The sequence below is a fragment of the Salvelinus alpinus genome, chromosome 26, assembly GCF_045679555.1.
Source record: "Salvelinus alpinus chromosome 26, SLU_Salpinus.1, whole genome shotgun sequence".
NCBI classification, from domain to species: Eukaryota; Metazoa; Chordata; class Actinopteri; order Salmoniformes; family Salmonidae; genus Salvelinus; species Salvelinus alpinus.
In genome coordinates, this window is record NC_092111.1 from 14,267,555 (window position 1) to 14,277,912 (window position 10,358).

The 10,358-nt window shown below is 43.5% G+C and overlaps 1 protein-coding gene across 3 annotated transcripts; it reads right to left on the bottom strand.

Moving 5' to 3' along the window:
- Nucleotides 1-513: 513 nt before the first annotated feature.
- LOC139554793 (uncharacterized) lies at nucleotides 514-9,870 on the bottom strand. Of its 3 annotated transcripts, XM_071367943.1 has the most exons (6): nucleotides 9,741-9,870; nucleotides 9,210-9,385; nucleotides 8,869-8,969; nucleotides 4,740-4,895; nucleotides 3,141-3,269; nucleotides 514-2,952 (listed from the first exon to the last, which is right to left on the bottom strand). In XM_071367943.1, the coding sequence occupies exons 3-6, from the start codon at nucleotides 8,946-8,948 to the stop codon at nucleotides 1,347-1,349; spliced, it is 1,971 nt and encodes a 656-aa protein (XP_071224044.1). In that variant the 5' UTR covers nucleotides 8,949-8,969; nucleotides 9,210-9,385; nucleotides 9,741-9,870; the 3' UTR covers nucleotides 514-1,346. The 3 variants fall into 3 exon arrangements, with proteins under 3 accessions (XP_071224044.1, XP_071224043.1, XP_071224042.1); XM_071367942.1 differs by lacking the exon at nucleotides 9,210-9,385 and having other exon boundaries at nucleotides 9,741-9,842; XM_071367941.1 differs by lacking the exons at nucleotides 9,210-9,385; nucleotides 9,741-9,870 and having other exon boundaries at nucleotides 8,869-9,161.
- Between the last annotated feature and the right edge of the window lie 488 nt (nucleotides 9,871-10,358).

Genomic DNA, 10,358 nt, shown 5'->3' on the forward strand with positions numbered 1-10,358 from the left:
TATGAATTTAGCTGCATAAAATGTTAAATATATAGCAAGTTGCCACTAGTTTCTTGAGTGTGAAGAATAATCAAACCACCAGTTGAAGGGGTAAAGGTAGAACACATTTTGGGGAAAAAAAACATTCCAAGTCTGGATTGTTTAAATTTGCCCTCAGATTGTGAGCCGATTGTGGCATGTTGTTTAGGACAGGGCACCCTAATTAAAGGGATGTTCCACTTAATACAATCTAACATGATTTTCTCACTTATTTTGGCTGTACCTTATTGCCCAAGACAATATTTTGGATGGGTTTTGCGTACCTAGATTGAGTCATTTTGGGGACATTGCAGTGACCCACACACTTCTGTACTATTTTGTGAATAAACTAACAGAAATGTCTTAAAATAACTAAATATCAATTCCAGCAACCTTTTGGCAGCCCCTGTAATACGGTATAAATTACATGCATGCCAAATGTAATCAGTTTCATGAAATGTGTAAGCATGAACAAAGTCTTAAGGTTACAGATGGTGAAATTATACGTTATTTTATTAACTGTAATAATTGTATGTACAGGCAATGACAAGTGTAACTGAGCATAATTTACAATGTATTTCATTAATTCTGTGATGTATGCTTTGAAATGTTTTCAATTAGACTTTGTATGCTCTACTACAGGGGTTCCCAAACGTTTCACACAGGCATTGGGGAACATCACGCGCATGCGTGCACCATGTTTATTTTTATGGGCACAAGCACTGTTCATGACACAAACTGTTCACACCCTTCTTGTTTGCTTAGAGAACATTTTGCCGTTTAAAGCAAATTTTCTTGCAATTCTATACAGTTTGCCATGTCTAATGTTTATTCATGTGATATTTAAATGACTCAAACATCACAACAGAATCTATAGGCTAAAAAAACCTAGCAAAAAAAAAAAGTTAGCTGACATGGGCGAGTTGATTTCTAACAAGTTATAAATAGCTCTAAGGTCTGCAATGACTGACAAGACAACAGGAACTGATGCTGCACTACCCCAATTTCGAAATTGCACCTTGCGCCCCCCCACCGACCTCTCGGCGCGCCCCACAGTTTGGGAACCACTGCTCTACTACACAAGCCTGCGTGAAGTGAGTAAATGGAATGTTTTTGTATTTTTATGAAGCATTTTGGGCTAACAAGCTGGTAAGAATATGACTGATTTGTCCTGCTAAATGGTTCTCTTGACCTTTCCACCTGATTTAAGTTATAAGTTAACATTCCACCATCTTAGCTGATGTATATAAAACACAACAGTATGCTGACACCTTTTCACTCTCTACATGAAGGCTTTCACCCTTTGGCCCTTTAATATGATACAGCCTTCAGTCAATAAACTCACTGCTAAGCTGGAGCTGAAACCCCTCCAAGTGTTCTTTCAACCGCTCCCTCACATCACCGCTCACCACAGTAGTCCTGATGTCTGAGTGGTGGCCTCCCTGTCCATCAGTGGGCAATATAACCCTCAGCCCTGTACCCCCACCCTCCAAGCACAGCCCCTTTTTCTCCTCCACCAAGTCTCTAGGAAATCCCACCTCTGACACTAATATGGTTTGTGCTCCCACCTCTTCTGCCACTCCCTCCATCCCAACTGTGCCCTTCAGCCAGTCTTCAGAGGGCACAGGCACTAAGAGCAGTTGGCCCTCCTGCATCCAGAACACCGGCTCCTCCAGCTGCTGCTGGCTGTCCACTGGCTCTGCTTCTATTGAGTTCAGGTCTGTGACGAGTAACCCTTGCTGGGAGGCTGGGCAAGGCTGCAGGAATTGAACCCGGCTGTGGGTATCCTGCAGTGCTGCTCTGCCTGAGGGCTGCATCTGCTGAAGGCCCACCGGTGATTGTGTTTGCAACAGGGGGATGGACAGCTGAGGGTTGCAGTGAAGTTCCACGCCAGCTTTCACCCCTTTCTCAGGTGGCAGCTCCACCATGACTACCTGCACATCTTCACCACTCTCAGACGCGCCACAGTGATAGTAGTAGCTTTCATAGCTTTCCTGTGGCGCTCCTGCATATGTTGTGGTCTCTACAACCTTCCGAACTCGAGCCTTCTTTGGAATTCGTCTTCCTCTTCGACCATCTCTGTCCCCCTCATCAACCTGAGAGCTCCAAGAGCCATCATCCATAGTTCCCTGTCCACCTTTCCTGATCTGAGAGCTTCCCCTGGTCACTTTAACCCCATCGTCCTCTCGCCCTCTTCCACAGTAGAAGCAGTAACCTCCCTCCTCTTCCAACCCAGCTTTAGTCTCTGTAGTCCGGACCCGCCCTCCCCAGTCAATCGGTTCCCCAGGTCCGTCTTCAAATAACCCCAAGTCCTCTGGCACTCCATCCATCTCAGTCTCTTCTGGCTCAGCCAGGCTGACACCTCCTGCCTTATCTCCATGTCCTTTCCTCTCCAACCCCTGAATTCGACCTCCCCTGCCCTTAGCTCCGTCACGGGAGCGAAGCAGGGTGTGTTTCAGACGATTCTCTCTGAGGCGCAGGAGCGCATGCCGCAGCCGGTTCTCCCTCCGCCTGGCCGCACTAAGCAGACGCAGGGACTTCTCCAGGTTGTCGATGGCCCTGTCGTAACGCTTCCGCCACACCAGGGGGCAATGCTGAGCATAGTTGTGTTCCTTGGGCAGGTAGAAGCCAGGAGGTGGGGGTAGGCGCAGCATGTATCGCGATGGGGAATGAGGACGGGGAGAGCCAGGTGGGTCTCCGGGTGAAGAGCCTGATGGTTGTTGAGGGGAACTCTGTGGTGTTTCGACAGTCGGCGCAGACGTTCCCTGGGGGGAAGGGAGGGCCTGGGCTTTGCCCAGCTCTATCCGGTTATTAGCTTCCCCATTGGGTGTCTCAGAGCTCTGAACTTGTTCTCCACGATCTATATTTTTCGCTTCAATTTCTTGTTGTGCACCATTCTGGCTGTTTTGTTCCACTTTCAGAGAGCGGGACCTCCTTAAAAAGGAAAGATGACATTTAACATACATCCCAGCTCTGAGCTACATGTACAATAGCGACTCATTGTTTCTATTAAAACATTTTTTTTAAATAAACAAAATTGCACACTGTGCTACATGTACTTCCATATCCATATATATGATAGACAATATAACAAATACATTTGATTTATTCCATTTTCTTACCTGGGCTGTAGGCTTATGACATTCTGTTTGCCCTTTCCTCTAGGAGTTTCCCCCCCTCCTCTTCCTCCTGGCTGCATGACCATTTCGAAGACTGTGGGCAATGCATCGTCCTTCAGCCTTCGGTACCCACTGTGTAAAGTTGGAAGGTAAGATGACGATCATTTAAAATGCTGGCAGTTATCCTTGATGCACTGTTACATACCGTATATTTTCATACATTACATGACCAGAAGTACGTGGACACTTGCTCGTCGAACATCTCATTCCAAAATAATGGCCATTAATATGGAGTTGGTCCCCCATTTGCTGCTATAACAGCCTCCACACATCTAGTGGAAAGCCTTCCCAGAAGTTGGAACATTGCTGCGGAGACTTGCTTCCATTCAGTCACAAGAGCATTAGTGAGGTCGGGCACTGATGTTAGGCGATTAAGCGCTGTGCAGGCCCAGCAAGTGCTTCCACACTGATCTCGACAAACCATTTCTGTATGGACCTCGCTTTCTGCACGGGGGCATTGTCATGCTGAAACAGGAAAGGGCCTAACCCAAACTGTTGCCACAAAGTTGGAAAAACAGAATCGTCTAGAATGTCACTATGCTGTAGCATTAAGATTTCCCTTAACTGGAACTAAGGGACCTAGCACAAACCATGTAAAACAGCCCCAGACCATTATTTCTCCTCCACCAAACTTTACAGTTGGCACTATGCATTGGGGAAGGTAGCGTTCTCCTGACATCCACCAAACCCAGATTCATCTGTCGGACTGCCAGATGGTGAAGCGTGATTCAGCACTCCAGAGAATGTCTTTCAACTGCTCCAGAGTCCAATGGCGACGAGCTTTACACCACTCCAGCCAACGCTTGACATTGTGCATGTTGTTCTTAGGCTTGTGCGGCTGCTCGGCCATGGAAACCCATTTCATGAAGCTCCGGACAAACAGTTCTTGTGCCGACGTTACTTCCAGAGGCAATTTGGAACTCGGTAGTGAGTGTTGCAACCGAGGACAGATGTTTGTTTTTTACGTGCTACAGCACTCGGCGGTCCCGTTCTGTGAACTTGTGTGGCCTACCATTTTGCGGCTGAGCCGTTGTTGCTCCTAGAGGTTTCCACTTCACAATAACAGCACTAACAGTTGACCAGTTTAATTGTTGTAAAGGTGGCATCCTATGACGGTGCCACGTTGAAAGTCACTTCAGTAAGGGCATTCTACTGCCAATGTTTGTCTATGGAGATTGCATGGCTGTGTGCTCGATTTTATACACCTGTCAGCAACGGGTGTGGATGAAATAGCCAAATCCACTAATTTGCAGGGTTGTTTAAATACTTTTCTATGTATAGTGTATTAATATCAACAGCACTAAGCTTCCTTTGCAATTTATTGCATTTTCTTTCATTTCAGTCCTTATACAGACATCCCCCCAAAAAATGGGATTAAAGAGTTAGACTATAACACTAAACATCAATACATAATCACCCTGACAGTTAGGCTGAAGTTTTTCCAGTGGAAACTAGGCACTAGAGATACAGTACATTATCACCTAACCTTTGGAATCCTGAGGTAAACACTGCCCTCTATCAGTTGGAAGAGACAATACATACCTGACTCCTGAGAGTTCAAAACTCTCTGGGGTGAAATGCTTGGAGCAGAAATAGATGAAGTTGCTCTGGGGGTCCCATGGCCCCTGGCCTTGTGGGCCCTTGCGGTGCGAGTTGATGATCCATAGGTCCCGGCGTGGGGTTCCACGCTTTGGCAACCTGGCAACCACAGGAACCTAATTTAGACTTGCAATAATGTGCATGGCAGAGTAATACATGGTTAAGTAGGTCTGTGTTAATTTAAAAAATCTTCTGTATTATTGACAAACATAGTTTCCAAAACAGTGGGTTGGTGATGATTACCAGTTCATAACTGAACACAACTTTTCTGCCATAGTAGGCTACTGCTTTACAGTGCATTCTTAAAGTATTCAGACTCCTTGACTTTGTTACATTGACATTACAGCCTTCTAAAATTGATTTGGACCCTTACAAATCAGCCGGGCTAGATAATCTGGACCCTTTCTTTCTAAAACTATCTGCTGAAATTGTTGCCACCCCTATTACTAGCCTTTTCAACCTCTCTTTCGTGTCGTCTGAGATTACCAAAGATTGGAAAGCAGCTGCGGTTATCCCCCTCTTCAAAGGGGGGTACACTCTTGACCCTAACAGCTACAGACCTATATCTATCCTACCCTGCCTTTCTAAGGTCTTCGAAAGCCAAGTCAACAAACAGATTACCGACCATTTCGAATCCCACCATACCTTCTCCGCTATGCAATCTGGTTTCAGAGCTGGTCATGGGTGCACCTCAGCCACGCTCAAGGTCATAAACGATATCTTAACCGCCATCGATAGGAAACAATACTGTGCAGCCGTATTCATTGACCTGGCCAAGGCTTTTGACTCTGTCAATCACCACATCCTCGTCGGCAGACTCGACAGCCTTGGTTTCTCTAATGATTGCCTCGCCTGGTTCACCAACTACTTCTCTGATCGAGTTCAGTGTGTCAAATCGGAGGGTCTGTTGTCCGGGCCTCTGGCAGTCTCTATGGGGGTGCCACAGGGTTCAATTCTTGGACCGACTCTCTTCTCTGTATACATCAATGATGTCGCTCTTGCTGCTGGTGATTCTCTGATCCACCTCTACGCAGACGACACTATTATGTGTCGTTATTACTATGTTATGTTTTTATTTTTTATACATTTCGAAGAAATTATAAAAACCTGTTTTTGCTTTGTCATGGGGTATCCAATTTAATACATTTTAGAATAAGGCTGTAACGCAACAACATTTGCAAAAAGGGAAGGGGTCTGAATATTTTCCGAACGCACTGTACAAGTCACAGGGGTCTATTTTAACATATCTAACATGGTAAATTATAATTGCTCCCTGTGGGCGTATAATACAGACAAGGTATCTATGGTAGACTATGGAGGGTTTGATGCACATCCAAACTTTTCAAAGGGGCTGGATAAAGATCCAATATAAAGACAGAGGGAATGGCACCTCACATTTGCGAGCATTATAACAGTAATGTTTTATAAACACCGTGGAACCATCTTACAGATCATATTTGCACTTCTCCAAAAATAGCATTACATTTGAGCCATGTACGTTCACACCATAAACCCATGAACGGTGAATCCTTCTAATAAGTTACTCTTTTAATTTGAATAAAACCCTGTTACTTCTAAATAGGATCGGACATAAAAATTATTAATTGCCTCTCTCGTTCCAAGGCACTCTGTGCACTCGCAGGCCTAAATATCTTTACGCAGAACATTCGCACGTCTATACAAAATAAATAGGCTCCTGTCAATTGTATCGTTGCCTATGTGCGAGGCAGATTCTACAAAAAAAAAAAAAAGAGTCCTGCTCGAAGGTGAACCTCCAATCTCAAATCTCTGGAAGACTGAAACAGGTTTCTCTCAAGAATGTCCCTGTATTTAGCGCCATCCATCATTCCTTCAATGCTGACCAGTTTCCCAGTCCCTGCCAATGGAAAAACATCCCCACAGCATGATGCAGCCACCACCATGCTTCACTGTGTGGATGGTGTTCTCGGGGTGATGAGATATGTTGGGTTTGCGCCAGACATAGCGTTTTCCTGGATGGCCAAAAAGCTCAATTTTAGTCTCATCTGACCAGAGTACCTTCTTCTATATGTTTGGGGAGTCTCCCATATGCCTTTTGGCAAACACCAAACATGCTTGCAATTTATTTTTATTAAGCAATGGCTTTTTTCTGGCCACTCTTCCGTAAAGCCCAGCTCTTTGGAGTGTATGGCTTAAAAGTGGTCCTATGGACAGATACAGATACTCAAATCTCCGCTGTGGAGCTCTGCAGCTCCTTCAGGTTAATCTTTGGTCTCTTTGTGCCTCTGATTAACTTTTTAGCGACATGGGGCAGTATTCGGAAATTCGGATGAATGGCGTGCTCAAAGTAAGTAAACTGCCTTATACTCAGGCCCAGAAGCTAGGATATGCATTGGATAGAGAACACTGCAGTTTCCAAAAGTTATGGCAGGTGAAAACCTGAGGAAAATCCATCCAGGAAGTGGGATTTTTTTTATGTGAGTGGTTTTCCATTGAATGCCTATTGACTATGTAATTGGTTAGGGCCCAGATTGCAGTTCTTATGGCTTCCACTAGATGTCAACAGTCTTTAGAAATGGTTTCAGGCTTGTTTTCTGAAAAACGACGAAGAAAAAAATACCCTTTGGTTAGGGGACTGGGGAAGCATGCAGTACTGGTTTGCACGCGTGACTGTGTGCGCGCCCTTCGTTCTTTTCCTTTCTATTGAATACGCTATTATCCGGTTGAAATATTATCGATTATTTTGATAATTGACACGCTGAGGATTAGTTATAAACATCGTTTGACATGTTTCGACGAACTTTACCGGTACTATTAGGATGTATTCGTCTGCATGTTTTGACCGCCTTTGAGCCAGTGGATTACTGAACAAAACGCGCCAACAAAACCGAGTTTTTGGGATATAAAGAGGGTCTTTATCGAACAAAACTACCATTTATTGTGTAACTGGGACCCTTCTGATTGCAACCAGATGAAGATCTTCAACGGTAAGTGATTCATTTTATTGCTATTTCTGACTTTTGTGACTTATCTGCTTGGTCGGAATTTTTTTGTATGCTTTGTGTGCGGGCGCTGTCCTCAGATAATCGTATGTTATGCTTTCGCCGTAAAGCCTTTTTGAAATCTGACAAAGCAGCTGGATTTACAAGAAGTTCATATTTTAAACAATGTATAACACTTGTTATTTTCATGAATGTTTATTATTACTATTTCTGTAATTTGAATTTGTGGCTCTGCAATTTCACCGGATGTTGTCAATGTGGGTCGCTAGCGGCACACCTGCGCCAGAGAGGTTAATGACCTCCTTGCCTGGTCCGTGAGTTTTGGTGGGCGGCCCTCTCTTGGCAGGTTTGTTGTAGTGCCATATTCTTTCAATTTTTTAATAATGGATTTAATCATGCTCCGTGGTATGTTCAAAGTTTCTGATATTTTTTTATAACCCAACCCTGATCTGTACTTCTCCACAACTTTGTCCCTGACCTGTTTGGAGAGTTCCTTGGTCTTCATAGTGCTGCTTGCTTGGTAGTGCTGCTTGCTTGGTGGTGCCCCTTGCTTAGTGGTGTTGCAGACACTGGGGCATTTCAGAACAGGTGTATATATACACTGAGATCATGTGACAGATCATGTGACACTTAGATTGCACACAGGTGGACTTTAACTAATTATGTGATTTCTGAAGGTAATTGCTATGAAGCCCCTAAATAAGATCTGGTGCAACCAAAGGGGGTGAATACATATGCACGCACCACTTTTAAATTAATTTAAAAAATAAAAAAGATTTCCATTTCACTTCACCAATTTGGACTATTTTGTATATGTCCATTACATGAAATCCAAATAGAAATCAATTTAAAATTACAGGTTCTAATGCAACAAAATAGGAAAAAACACCAAGGGGTATGAATACTTTTGCAAGGCACTGTACAGGTAAATTGCCAAACCTGGTGTTAGAGCTTGAAAATGTAAGTGCGACAATTTTTACATGACAAAATTGCAAACTAACATACGTTTGACACTTGCGCCTCCTTAGCGCCAGCCGAAAATGGAGGCCACAGTCTTAATGCTTAGCTAAAATTAGATTGGACCCACTTACCTGTGAAAGGTAATGCCAGCCTTACGATTTTCTCTGGTGTCACGGGATTTGCATCCACCTGCAGAGCAGTGTCTAGGCATCTGAGCAGGATAGCTGGAAAGCTGAGGGGGAAAACATTTGTTATTATAGCCATCTATAGATAAACCATTCTCTGACATACCCTACACATGAACTTATATGGTAACTTATTCGTTTGAATCAAATAATTTATTTAAGGGTTAATTAATTCAATAAATTAATAACATGAAACATACTGGTTATTTGACAATGAAGGTACCTATGCTGTAGTCAAATTCCCAAATACTAAACCGTGTGCATTCATTCGTTATTATGGTACATACCCATTTACATTTGTGCTTGTTGCAATAAATAAGAGTAGGTGCACTCGATTTAAGTCACAGCCCGATGTGCCAGCCGATGGTATGGTCCCAAACATTTACACCACGCCCACCCGGCTAGCCTTCCAAGCTAAATCGAGCACATCTTGTCACAGTCAAACTCGCACAATTTGCCTTGCCTGTCCATGGAAGAAAAGCGCTTGTTTCATCATAAAAAGATGACACGATTGATGACCCAGGAGCTCATTAGGTTGTTAACTATTCCTAGCAAGCAAACATTGCATGTTATTTTTCACAGTGGCAATATCATCGCCACAAAACACATTCATTTCCAGCAGTAAGACTGTTAGCTAGCTAACGTACAGAAGTTGTAAGCCAGCAAGCTAGCTAACGACTGGCTAGCTCAGAAACGACTGTGGTTGAAGCTGAGCGCCGTCTTTGCTGTCCATATTTCAACAACAGTGTGACTATTAACACATATAGTATACCGTTGTGCAGTTTATATTTTTAAAAGTTCACTACTTGAAGAATTACCTTAACACGCAATCTTTCGACCTCACGAAGATGGCCGTCTTGCTCTTCCTCTCCTGCGACGACGACTAGTCTACCATAAATCCCGCCTCCTTTCTAATCTAGCCAATGAATCTATGTAGGTGGTAGGCGATGTAGTTTGTGTTTGTTAATATCCAATCAAATTGTTTTTAAAGACCTGTTGCTGGTTTTGGTTCTACGTTCGATCTGAGAGTTTTTAGTAAAAATGGTGCCGCATCAGAAGCGTATGTACCTTTTCAGACAGTAGAATTCTATGGAGCGAAGTTAGGGTCTTTGCGTGTCAAAATATAAATACACATTTAATTTGACACGTCAAATAACACAATTATATTATAGAATGGTGTGTGTGCTGAATTTGCATGTACAAGCCAAGCACCACCATTATGATCACTGCTGTACAATACTGCGTTGGGAATAAGGCATTATTTGTTCGACTGAAAGGGAAAACGTCTGTGTGAGCATTTGAAATTAGATCAGGATCAAACGAGCAGGATAAACAATGTTTTCAAATATCTTTGATACAGACGTTATTAGCAACTTATGGGGTAGCTAGCTTTAGCTTGGTACATAGCTAGCGCAAATGAAACAAGCCTGAAAACA

Bases quoted from the DNA above. Each gene is read 5' to 3' on its own strand.
- LOC139554793 (XM_071367941.1), bottom strand. From the start codon at position 9,026: ATGTCAGAGAATGGTTTATCTATAGATGGCTATAATAACAAATGTTTT. The intron at 4,896-8,868 runs GTAAGTGGGTCC...TGTGGTTGCCAG, and splicing joins GCTGGCATTACCTTTCACAG to GTTGCCAAAGCGTGGAACCC. The intron at 2,953-3,140 runs GTAAGAAAATGG...TTCCTTTTTAAG, and splicing joins GTCATAAGCCTACAGCCCAG to GAGGTCCCGCTCTCTGAAAG.